Source organism: Leishmania infantum, chromosome 36 (assembly GCF_000002875.2).
Source record: "Leishmania infantum JPCM5 genome chromosome 36".
NCBI classification, from domain to species: Eukaryota; Euglenozoa; class Kinetoplastea; order Trypanosomatida; family Trypanosomatidae; genus Leishmania; species Leishmania infantum.
Genome location: NC_009420.2, coordinates 172,913 through 184,759, shown reverse-complemented (window position 1 = coordinate 184,759; position 11,847 = coordinate 172,913). Strand labels below are relative to the sequence as shown.

General features: G+C 56.5%; 5 protein-coding genes across 5 annotated transcripts; all 5 read right to left on the bottom strand.

Annotated features, from left to right (window-relative positions):
- Positions 1-828: 828 nt before the first annotated feature.
- On the bottom strand, positions 829-1,395 carry LINJ_36_0690 (conserved hypothetical protein; the record flags this gene model as incomplete). Its single annotated transcript, XM_001469503.1, has 1 exon — positions 829-1,395. One exon carries the CDS (start codon positions 1,393-1,395, stop codon positions 829-831), a length of 567 nt encoding a protein of 188 aa, XP_001469540.1.
- Positions 1,396-3,075: 1,680 nt separating this feature from the next.
- On the bottom strand, positions 3,076-3,873 carry LINJ_36_0680 (conserved hypothetical protein; the record flags this gene model as incomplete). Its single annotated transcript, XM_001469504.1, has 1 exon — positions 3,076-3,873. The coding sequence occupies one exon, from the start codon at positions 3,871-3,873 to the stop codon at positions 3,076-3,078; it is 798 nt and encodes a 265-aa protein (XP_001469541.1).
- A 1,356-nt stretch (positions 3,874-5,229) lies between these two features.
- Positions 5,230-6,012, bottom strand: LINJ_36_0670 (DNAJ protein-like protein; the record flags this gene model as incomplete). The annotated part of the gene is made up of 1 exon (XM_001469505.1): positions 5,230-6,012. One exon carries the CDS (start codon positions 6,010-6,012, stop codon positions 5,230-5,232), a length of 783 nt encoding a protein of 260 aa, XP_001469542.1.
- A 1,166-nt stretch (positions 6,013-7,178) lies between these two features.
- Positions 7,179-7,637, bottom strand: LINJ_36_0660 (putative ubiquitin/ribosomal protein S27a; the record flags this gene model as incomplete). The annotated part of the gene is made up of 1 exon (XM_001469506.1): positions 7,179-7,637. One exon carries the CDS (start codon positions 7,635-7,637, stop codon positions 7,179-7,181), a length of 459 nt encoding a protein of 152 aa, XP_001469543.1.
- Positions 7,638-9,780: 2,143 nt separating this feature from the next.
- LINJ_36_0650 (conserved hypothetical protein) lies at positions 9,781-10,425 on the bottom strand (the record flags this gene model as incomplete). Its single annotated transcript, XM_001469507.1, has 1 exon — positions 9,781-10,425. One exon carries the CDS (start codon positions 10,423-10,425, stop codon positions 9,781-9,783), a length of 645 nt encoding a protein of 214 aa, XP_001469544.1.
- Positions 10,426-11,847: the final 1,422 nt, after the last annotated feature.

Below are 11,847 nucleotides of genomic sequence, written 5' to 3'. Positions count from 1 at the left end.
GAAAGGCCTCAACACGCACACAAGCAACAAAGAAGAGGGGCTCAGCTCTGCGTGCAGACACGCGCTTGCACACTCGTCCGCTGCCTTCTAAACAGGGAGCTTCGACTTCTGCTGCACTAACTGCCGCACTTAGAGCAGGTTGGGGGCGTGGCGGCCGTGATCGTGCTACGGAAGTCCAGCAAACAGCCGTCTACGAGAGAGAAAGTTTGCCGACTGATCTCTCCGCTGTTGCCTTCACTGCGTGACGTATCCTTCCTGCCTTTTCGTAGGTGCGGCGATGATGGCGATACTTGGGTACAGGCGATGTCGGTGAGTTACAGCGCGGTCGTGCATCGTCGTGTGTAGTCGTTCGTTGCACGGCCAAAGTGCGTTACATGCCAAGGAGACAGAGAGAAAACAGAATGTGGAGCGAGGGATGGGAGCAAGGAAATAAGAAGCACAGAAACGAGAGGGACCGCGGCAAGAAGCACGCAGGTACACACGGTACGCACAGCCTCTCCGCAACCCTCCAGTAGAGAGGTGGCAGTGGCGAGTCCATCCGCTCTGCTCGTGAGGTCGCCGCCACGCACACCAGCTAGGTACTCGCAGAGAGAGGGGAAAATGGCACGTGCAGCACTCAACGCATGGCAACGCACGTCCCAACTGCACGGCCACGCACCTCAGCAGCGGACTGCTGCGCAGACGGGCGCGCACAGGCACCGCTGCTTCATCAGCATGTGTAACGGTGCGTCAGCTTCGACGCGGGCGTTGTGGCAGTCATTTCGGTGAAGAATGTGATCATCAAGTTTCAACTGCAGCACTGCAGGCGCCGTCCGCCTTCGCTCACCACTACAGGCTCCCGGAGTGTTTGCCGTACTTCATGCGCTGCTTCGCGTGCGGGCGAGCCTGTCGAAGCCCTGAAATCCCGCCAACGCGCCGGTTGACTCCGAGGAAGCGGTAGAACATGTTTGGCAAGATGGTCTCGCAGCGCACCGCTCGAAAGGCGATGAGGAACGAAAGGAGTGAGCCAATGACGAACACCGACTCCGCGCCGCGGTCTGCTTGCAGCTTGATGGCACTCTCGGAGGGGTCAGCGGGGTTGTAATAGACGACCAGCTGCGTGCCGGCGCCAAGCAGGGTCGGGTTCGAGACCATCTCCTCCTTGTGGATGCCGCCGCTGCGGAAGCGGTCGCCTATGTATTCGACGCCATCGACATTGAACTTATACTGCACGTAGCTCGAGCCGCCGCGGGTCATAACCACCTTGTGGTCGAAGATCGTCCCGACGGCGGGCTTCCATGTGCTCGAGCGACGATAGCGGTCCTCGGTCTCCAGCAGCCAGCGAACCTGTACATACCCAAAGTACGCGTAAATGGCACAGAAGCCTACCCGGAAGGTGCTGAGATACCACGGCATTTCCTCGATGCCTTTGTCGTGCGCAAGCCACGCGAGTGTCACTGCAAATACAGCGCAGGCGGAAAAAAGGGCGGAGAAGGCGAGACCGCCCGACTGTCACCTCCGCACACGCGTACGAGCGAGGGGGAGGGGAAAGAAAAAAGTGGCAGGGCGCGAGAAGCGCACATGCACGCACACCCAAAACAGCAAGAGCAAAAAGGATGGTGCTTCAGTAGCCAGTGCGGCAATGCAAACGCGCGGAAAAGAGAGGGGAGTGTTGTGGTCGGCTGAGGCCCGATGTGAGAACGCGAAAGAAGCGATAAGGACAATAATAGACGAGAAAGAGAAGGCGGAGCAACAACAACGTCCAAGCGCGTCTCCCACCTGGTGCGGTTGGTTTCTTTTCGTGTGCGGTTGCGGCGTGCAGTCTGCAGGTATAGATAGGGACACAAAGATCCCCGGGGATATCCAGCGCTGGTTTTACGAGCAAGACTGGTCTTGCGGAGACGCGCACATACACCTTCACTGAGGCGCACTAGTGCAACCCTCCTCACACACACGCACACACAGCCAACGGTTACAGCAAGAGCGACTTGAAGAATGACGATGAAAAAACCCACGAACGACAAGACAGGGCACAGGAGAAGAGCGCGCAACAATTAGCAGAATGGCTTCGTGCGTGCCTCCATGAAAGGGCTGAACAAGCCACACGGAGCGGACTTCGCCGCTTTTGCGGCGCTTTCTTTATGAATGGCCTCTCAGACCGTCCGCACTGTCACTGAGTGCAGTGCTCCTCCTCTGCAGGCCTCGCTATGTGCAAGAGCGGGGGTAGGGCAGGAAAGAGGAACGTGTGTGGGTGCAAGAGACGACGTTATAATGCGCACTGAAGAGCATACGGATGAGTGAGGTGGAGACGATGTAAGCGCAGCAGTAAAGATAAGGAAAGAGGTAGCAACGAGAAGAAGGATAGTACGCAAACATGAGCTTGACTTCGAGCGAAAAACGCCACACCGGAAGGCCGATTCTCCCTAAGAAGGAAGCGCGCGAGACGAAACGTGATGGCAAACTGTTCAGCCTTTCCTTGTCCCCCTCTCTCTGCGAATGCTAAGCACGGAGGTCGCATCTACCGAGGGGTGAAGTTTCTCTTACGCCCTCACCCACCCTCTCGGCGGACGCGCACATTCACGCCACTATCTTCTGTTGACACAAAAAAAAAAAGATGGCGTAGAGTCTTCCCCTCCACCGATTGAAGCCGGTGTGTGTAGATGCTCTGTCGCCAAGGGCACGCGCACCTTTACGGCATTTACAGTGTATGTGGCCCAAGAGCCTCCTCGTTGCGTCGGCTGCTCATACGTTAGTGCTCGGTTTGCTTCCTACCGGGACTACGTGAGATGTTCGTCCCCTTCTTTTGTTTCAACTTACTACAACCGCCCTATCGTGACGCGCTGAGACGGCCATCCCCAGAGTGACGAATCACTCAAGACACACGCATGCACACACACGCACACACACAGAGCGATAAAAAGAGAAAGCGGCATGGCACCGCCATCGTCGAGCAATAAGCGTCGCCTTGGCAAACGCCAGTCGTCGCTCGCTTCTACGCCGCATCCGGGACTGTGTCGCGTTGCGTGTCTGCTTCAAAAGCTGTTGGTCTGTGAGCGCGTGTGTCCTGTATCGGTGTGGGTTCCTCGCGAGTCATGCCTAGTAGTCCTTCGTGAAGGCGGGCACCTTCTTCACCTCCTCCATCGCGCCAGTGCTGTCGTTCTTCATCGCAACATAGTTGGGAGCGGAGAAGCGCGAGTACTTGGCGCGCGCCTTATCCTTAGTGGCCATGTGGAGCGCTTCGGTCGTTACATTAAGGTACTTGACGTAGCTGATGCCCTGGTCACGCCAGTTGAGGGCTATGAGGGAGCGGCGGAGCATCATTGGCGAAAGGCTACCGCGGTATTGTAAAACGGAAAGGCGGCGTAGATGAAACCACAAGAAGCGATGGCGAAAAATGGCGCGGTAAGAATGAGTCGATCTGCAAGCTCGAATGCTCGCAACGGCTTCTGTGCGTTTCGGCCGAGGAGGGGTGGGAGGAGACAACACCGTATCAGGCGCAGTGGAGAGGGGAAGGTACATTGGAGGGGAGAGGCGAGACGAGACACGGGGAGAGAGAGACCACCATTGCTCTTGATAAGGGAGCGGGCAGCAGGGCAGTCGCGTCTTCGTATTTCTTTGCCATTTGTTTGCGTACGTCCATGGAGATGTGCTGAGAGGGATAGCGGGCAGAGTGTCTGACTCAGCAGGAGGGGGGTTGAACGTGCATCCGCAACACAGGCGCGGCAACTTTAGAGAGAACAGCACAATGAAGGGCACATGATATACGCGCACGCCCACATTATGTCCTGCATGTACAAAGACACGTGATAGAGGAACAGGCCACACGATCGCCGCAAGCAGGCAAACAGGTGAAGAAACAGAGAACGAGAGAATCAGCGGACGAAGGTCGCACATCATCACGTCCCCGGAGATACACCGTCTGTAAACTGGCACAGAAAAGAGCAATAAAACGAATGGAAAACGAAAAACGGCGTCATCCAGCCTCGAGTAACCACGAGAGAGAGAGAACAGAGCTACGCAACCATGAGATCCACAACACCGTCACAGAAGGGGGAGGGTTTTCTCGGAGAGCGAATAGTATCCGTGCAATGTCAGAGATGCAGGCCTTTCACGCCCATGTGCACAGGGAGGGCATCTGTGTCTGACAAAACGAATCATGCTCGCACCGCTTCCTTTCATCGCGTCCGCTCAAACACCAAAAAGTTAGAAAACGTATACGCATCCAACCGCAGCGCACCCACCTCCTGTGGCGCCGCGACTACATCCGGGTCCTCGAGGGCGCAGCGTCCAGCCGCCGGATCGGGGCCACGCGTCTAAGCAGGCTCCTCCTGTCCTTCCTCGTCCCTTCCTTCGCACACGTGCTGCGCCCTCTCAGTCGCTTCCAGCCGCGGCATCCCACAAGGTGGTGTGGGCACCCTTCACACCGCAGTCGGGAGGGCTCGACGGCGCCATTCGCGGCGCTCTCGTCGTGCCTCATCGCACCCGCCCGGCCGCATGGGGGAGAGGCCGCACACTTCGCACGCATCCACTGTGTGCATTGGGGGGGGGAGGGGGGGAAGGGGGGTGGCTCGCTGCCCTCATCTGCCGTTTCCCGTCGATGCCATGCGAGGGGAGAGAGGAGCGGGAGGAGAGGGAGGAGGCGTGTCGGCGCGGCTACGAGTCTGTGCCGGCAGGGGCGCTCCACCTCCTCAATCCGCACGCGCGTGACAGGAGCGGGTGTGTGTGGCAAGTGGAAGGGGCACGCGGACAATCACGCGCCAGCGCACAAAGAGCTTCCGCACGGCCGCCCTGAAGGGGCACAGGGAGCAGCCGCAGACACCCGACGGGGGAGGCCCATGCTGCGCGAGTGAGACGTGCGCGGCCGCACCATTGCGTGCACCATCAAGCCCGATGTGCAGTCTGCCTCGAGCCTCCAGCGATCCGCGGAACCGCACGTGGCACACCGGGCACAGCGCCGGATCGCACGCATCCTGCACGCAAGCCACACTCAAGAAAGGCGCATAGCGGTGAGGCCAGCACCATCTCCAACTAGCACGCTCATGCGCTCCAAAAAAACTAAACCCATCACCTCGCTGCCCACACGCACGAACAGACGTGCTTTGAAATAAAACGCTTATACCGAGAAAAAGAGTGTGCGGGAGCAGAAAAAAAGTGGTGGCAAGCGCAATCGAAACGCAGCACAAAAATCGCGGTGCAACAGTCAAGCGTGACGCGCCTTCGTTGATACGTGGCAGAGTGCAAATTGACAGATCAGCTCTGCATGTGACTCCACCAGTCTGCCGCCGACGGGGCCATAGCTGGCTGCCCTGCACCACTGGCAAGACTTGCGTCGTACATGCGGCGCTGCTCCGCGTCTGAAAGCACCTCATTGGCTTTGGTGATTACCTTGAACAGTTCTGCCTCCTCCTGCGTCTGATCGCGACCGGCGCGGTCAGGGTGCAGCTGCAGCGCTTTCTTCTTGTAGCTGCGCTTGATCTCCTCCTCAGACGCCGTTGGGGCGACCCCGAGCACATCGTAGTAATTCATGAGGGGCAGCAAGCGAGCTCGAACTTTATTGTCGTCCTTGTTGCGCGTCAGGTCGGCGAGTGTTTTGCGCTCGTCATGGCGGCCGCCGCCACTGCCGCTCTTTTTGCCTTGCCGTTCAAAGGCCTCAAGGAAACTCTCCGCATTGTTGTACTTGTCTTTCTTCACTGGCTTCGAAAGGTCAAACAGGTTGGTAACGCCATCCTCTGCGCTGCCGCTGCTGCCGTCCACGTAAATCATGGCGTGTGCCTCACCCACGCTGCCGTACTTGTCGCTCTTTTCAGACGATGCTACATCTGGGGTTGAGAAAAGGTCATTCAGAACGCTTGAAGCGGCGTCAGCAGCGGCTGTTGGCGTAGCATTCTGGGTGGCCGAGGCGGAGGACGAGAAACACATGGGTGGCGCACTGGCGCCAGCGGTACTGGCAGGGGCGCTGACGTTGACGCTGCTGAACAAGTCGTCCAGCACGGAGGTTTTACCGCTGGTGCTGTTTTGATTGAACGTCGTCATGAGGGAGACGGTTGTGGTAGTGGCGGAGCCGGCCGCGATGACGGACCGTGGTGGTGGTGGTGGTGAGATCAAGACCGCTGATCGAGGCAAGTGAGGCACCGGTTCGTCCTCGTCAAGGTCAGAGAGGCCCATTTCAAGGGGGTGGGGAGGGGTATATAGTCGAAACAGCTGCTGAGGGAGGTCGAATGGCGCGAGAAGGTGGATGTCGAATGAGATGTATGCTTTCGTTTGTGTGTAGTGCGTTCAGATGCGGCAGCCAATGTAAGGATAGCACAAGGAGAGGGAAGTCAATGAAAAAGCGTCGCCTTTGGGAATCGGTGCGGAGACGGATATGTATGTTTGTGGAAGCCTAATGAGCGGAGGGTGTAATGATGGCGATTCACTTGTGTGTGGGAAAGGGTGTGCTGGTGCGACGCGCAGCTCCTGGCTGCCGATTCGCTGTCGCTCCTAGCTGCACACAGACACACGCAAACACAAACACGCGCGAGGGAGACAGTAGGAGCGCAGAGGAGAGAGGCGAGATGTAGGAGATGACGCGTCACGCACACTGCCGTTTTTTTGTTCCTTTAGCACTTACCATGCCGCGTCGCAAGCAACTATCAGGATAGACACACATTGAATCGAGCGTGGAGGGGGCGCACGTGATACGTAAAGGGCGAAGTCAAAGTAAGAGGAGGGAGCGCGCACACACACCCTCCTCCAGCTGACCTGTCCTTCCTCTCTCATGGCCTTAAAACACCAACGCGCGTTCGCTGCACCTTGCCTGTGGAGTGGGTGAGACAACCCTTGCCATCGTCGTGCGTCACTGTTCCACAGCGTGCACAGCAGCGAAACAGCGCCAAACGGCGGGGGGACGAGGTGGCAGGAGAGAAGAGAGAGGAGAGGGGGGATCGCAGGTGCACTTCGCACGCGCAAGCCACTATCTTCTCGCTCCACAAGCCCATTCACGCACTCTATCTATTCCTGTCCTTTCTACTTGCAGGTGGCCGATAACGCAGTGAGTGCATCCCTTCCTTGTTGAAAGACAAGTGGCATGCGCCACTACGGAAGGCAGCGAAAGTAAAAAAAAAGGAGAATAAGAAACTATAGAGGAAAAAGAGAAGGATTCCGCCTGGCACACATACATGCACGCGTGGGAGCGTCGGCGCATGCACTACGCCTCAGCTTTACTTGCTCTCCGCCTTGTAGGTCAAGTGGCACTTGCCGCAGTACTGACGGTCCTTGTGCTGGGCCATGTACACGCCGGCACCGCACTGGGGGTGCGGGCAGTCCTGGCGCGTGCGCTCCACCTTGTAGGAGCCGTCGTCGTTCTCTGTCACCTTGAAGTACTTGAGCGCGCGCATCTTCTCCAGCTTGTGGCGGTGCGTCGGCTTCTTCGGCTTCGTGAAGATGCGCTTCTTCTTCTTCTTGCCCTTACCACCCTCCACCGGGATGACAACGTCGACGGTGGACTCCTTGGACAGACCGTAAGCGGCGAGCGTCTCCTCCTCGGCGAGGCACATGCCCGCGAAGAAGAGGTTGCCCTGCGTCACGTTGGCCTGTGCCTTGAGGGAGGCGACGGTGTCCTCGGCGGACACGCGCACAGCCACCGAGCGGCCGGCGGCGTTCTTGACGAAGATCTGCATGTCTTCCTTCTCTTCTCTGCATGAAAGAGAGGCGGGGGCGGCATATTTGTTGGCGCGATCATCATTGTGTATAAACATCAGTCGCACACAGCGACAAGACACGCGTAGACAAAAAGTAGGAGAGAAGCGCGAAGTGGAAAGTAGAGAGGATTAATGGGAAAAGGGGAGGTGATCTACATGCGCAGTGGTCGGGCACCGCGCGTCGAACCCGAAAAGAGCTGCAGCGCAAAGCATGGTGCTGGTCGTTGGTTACTGGAAAAACTAAGGCACTGCTACTTAGTAGTCGGCGCAACCGAGTGCGAGAGGGATGCAGTGAACACCCCCGAGAACAAGATGGCACAGATGCTACCATCTTTTCTCTCTCTCCCTCAGTTCTCATGCACAAAAATGGGGTCGATCTTACGCAAGCCTCCCAGCCCTCCATCGCACGGTGGGCTAATGTGTTGGTGCAACAGAATACAGACGACGGTGTGCAAAGACAGCCGTGCACCCAAGTGTAGATAAGAGAATGAGGGGTGGACGCTTGAAAGGTGAGAGAATTTTGTGCCATCGCACTGCTCTGACAGCCTCTCTGAGGTTGTTGCTTGCCTTAGAAGCACCACGGGTTACTGCTCTAATTGTGTTTGCACTGTCCCTTTCGAGGGGGAGAGGAGGGGAGGGGCTTGGTTGCATCGATTAGCTGAGAAATGAAAGGAGCATAACGTGAGGCAAGCGTCTTTGTTTTTTTTTTATCGTCTCTCTTGTTGTTGCTTTTTTTTTGCTTTTTTGGTGAGGGGAGATGAAGAGAACAACGTGCTGACCTCTGGACTGTGCTTGCGTATGTGCGTGCGTATGTGCGTGTGTGTGTGTGTGTGTGTGCGTATGTCGAGTAGATATTTACGGTTCGACAAGAGGGGATAGGGCAAGCCGTTACACGCGCACGCACACGGGAAAAAAAAACGAAAAGGGGTGTGGGCAAAGGCAAAAAAAAAGGAAAAAGAAAAGAAAAATGAAGAGAAAACACACAAAGAAAACGAGCACGTGGTCGGAAGATGAAGCACACAGATAGGGAAGGGAGAGGAGAGAATCCTACAGGGACGCTAAGAGCGGGAGAGAGTCCTCGGCAGTGAGCAGGACAGTGAAGTCCAGTGAACCAGAGAGAGAGTCGCATGCAGGTGGCAAATAGAGAAGTAAACTCTATTACACAAATATGAAGAGAGAAAAAGAAGAATGAGAGTGTGGAGGTGCATCCATAAAGGCCTTCACGTAGTCGTGCAAGCAAGTGCACACGCCCACTCCCGCCTGGAACTCATACGTGCACCGAGCAGGCAGAGAGATGAGCACACGGCATGCCACTGGCCCTCAGGAGGAGTACACACGCGAAGAACGAGGCACCAAAGAGGGAAGAAAAGACAAGACAGCGGCACCCGCCACAAAAAGGGGAAGAAGAGCGTGGGAACAGCCGTAGAGTGAAAACAATCGCCCGCTAGAGAGCAAGAAAAAAAACACCACTAATAGAGTCTGTGTACCTGTGCTGCTAGCCTCATGCGAGCCTCCCACTGACCCTCTCCTCCCCCAGTGAGTCACGCGCTTGTCTTCGACTTCTCTTTCAGCCCATCAAGTGCCCTTGCAGCTTCTCTCTTTTTTTTTGCGCTGTGCACACCCATGCACACCGTCTGTGCGCAGCCGACACGCAAGCCCCACGGTAGCACGTTCTCTGCTATTGATGCTCCGTGGCCGTATCGCGTGTCTCTATCCTCCCCCTCTCCTGCTGACTTTGTTCTCTTCGTTGCCTTAATGTCGCTTTACGAGATGGAAAACGAGCGCAAGGATAAATCGCCTCTGCTGGCCGTTGCGTGCATGTGCGCTTAGTCTTTTTTTTCTGTGGGTCTGCGTGATTAGCTGTTGCCCCCTTTGCTTCCCCGCTCGTCGTCGGCTCCTTGTTTACTGGAGACACGCGTGTGCACACAAGGCCCGCCTCACCATCCACTCTCCCCTCCCCCAACAACAAGGTGGCTCTCATCCGTTCTGCAGCGGCGCGGCCCCCGCGCGTCGAACGCACAGAAGCGTCGAGCGGATGGGATGTGTGCCGCGGGAGCCGGTTAGTGAAGGATAGAATCGGAAAAACACGACATTTGCAACGACCCGCGAATGATCTGGGCGGCTAATCCTTCATCATCGGCGGCGACGAAGGACTCAGCGTCGTGGAGGCGGCCAACACCTTCTTATCTTTACTGGGGGCGGCAGCGTCAAAGCTGGCCTCCGCGATATTATACGAGTTGGCAGCTAAGCCTTTTTCCCTCATCGCCTCTGCGAGAAACTCAGCAACGGCGTGGGAGCGGGTGGAGTCGCTAAGCCACACCTCCACACGAATCTGCTCCGAGTGCTCGCGGCTGGGGCGGGCAGCAATGCGCAGCACATCGCAAACGGGTTTCCCATCACTCGCCTTCTCCGCTGCCGTCTCACCCATCACAACAGCCAGCACCAACTCGAGACCGGCATCTGTCGTCGGCGGCTTCAGGAGATTAATCATTATACGAGAACCGTTCGGGTACGCCTCGTAGCTCGGCGGCTCCTTGTTGTTGCGCGCGAATATGAGCGTGCTCCCCATTCCTAGTTGATGCACCTTGGGGAGCGAGTTCATTGTAGACCAGAGCTCTTCTACCGACGTAATCCAGTCGAGCTTCTGAGTTCGCTCCTGTGCTGCTAATTGCCAGTTGCCCTTGTAGTCTGTATTTACCATGTCCGCCGTCAGCAGCGGCAGAAAGCTAACAAACCACTTGTCGCGCAGTGCGTGCGTGGCCGACATCGTTGCGCTCTTCGTTCCCACGTAGACTATCCAGTACGAAAAAAAAAAAAACAGACGTCGGGGAGAAATAGATAAGCTTAATAGGCTAAAGAGCTGACGTGACGAGAGGGGTGGTGCGGCCTGAGCTAGCGGCCTCGTACGCAGGAGGGAAGATACTCGCCTCCACACCGACGCGCAGGACAAAAAAAAAAGACAAGATAGCGGAAGAGACCACCAACTGTGGAAGCACGCGGAGCACCGTCACGTGTGTCCAACGACGAAAGAGGGGAGCGGAGGAAAAAGAAGAACAGAGATGTACTTATGTAGTGACTGTGCTTGCAATGTGATGGAGAGTCTTGAGGAACGGCGAAGTGGAGGAGAGGGCGGCGTGAGACGGGACATGAGAAGTGCATACACAGGAGAGGACTAGGGCAGCAGTGAAAAAGTGGAGAGGGTGGCTCGCATCGCTTTAAAGCTACGAGAGTACACCGCAAGCGTCAAGATCAGCGTGCCCTGCCATACTAAGCACCTACCGACGCAACTTTTCCCTTTCCTCCGGTGATCCTATCAGTCACATGGCGCACGTGAGAGAGAGTTAAGAGTTGGGCAAGTACTTGTGTCCTCTTCAGCCATTCCCCCTTGGCAACCTTCGTACCGGATACTGTGGCGCGATGCCATCTCCGGTGTGCAGGTTTCGTTGCTTTTTTCCCGTCACATGTGTACGCCTTTATGTGGTGTTAGGTTCTTTGTGCTTTTTTTTGTTTTTGGTGGCGGTGTTTCTTCTACCATTGTTTCCTGTTGTCGTTGCCGTACGTGTTGGAAGATATCAGCACCATCTCCGTCTTGGAAGAAGCGCACACGCGGCACACAGGCACCAATGCGTGCCCGCGGGAGACTAAAAAGAACGCGAAGAGAGAACGAGAGAGGATGGGTGTGCGAGAAAGGACGTGGGGAGTGGCAAAAAGAAAAACCGCGCAAGAAAAGGGGAGGTCGAGACAACGAATGAACACGTAGTGGGAGCGAAGCGTCGGCACACATCTTCATCCATATTCCTTCTGCATAGCCCCCAATCCACCACACCCTTTTAGCCACGCGACGCGGTACAGCTCTTGCACACTCACATGTTCACTGTGTGCTGCCTCAGTCGCTGGACTGTGGCACACACTGCTGCATCGCTGCCGCAGGCGCACTATCGAAGGCAGCACTGCTGCCCCACTACTTCGATCGAGTTAGAATGCCACACAAGCTTTACGAAAACGTGGGAACGCGCACACCGGCACAGACACGAACTAGGACGAGTGTGACGAAGAAGGAAGCAAAGCAGGCGTGAAACAAATTCAGAGGTCTCTTGTCAGCACTTAAGAGGAGAAGCTATGAGGGAACGTTTGGAAAGAGAAAGAAGAACCGGGGAAGACTGCGCGATAAGCGGCACGACCAGCAGAG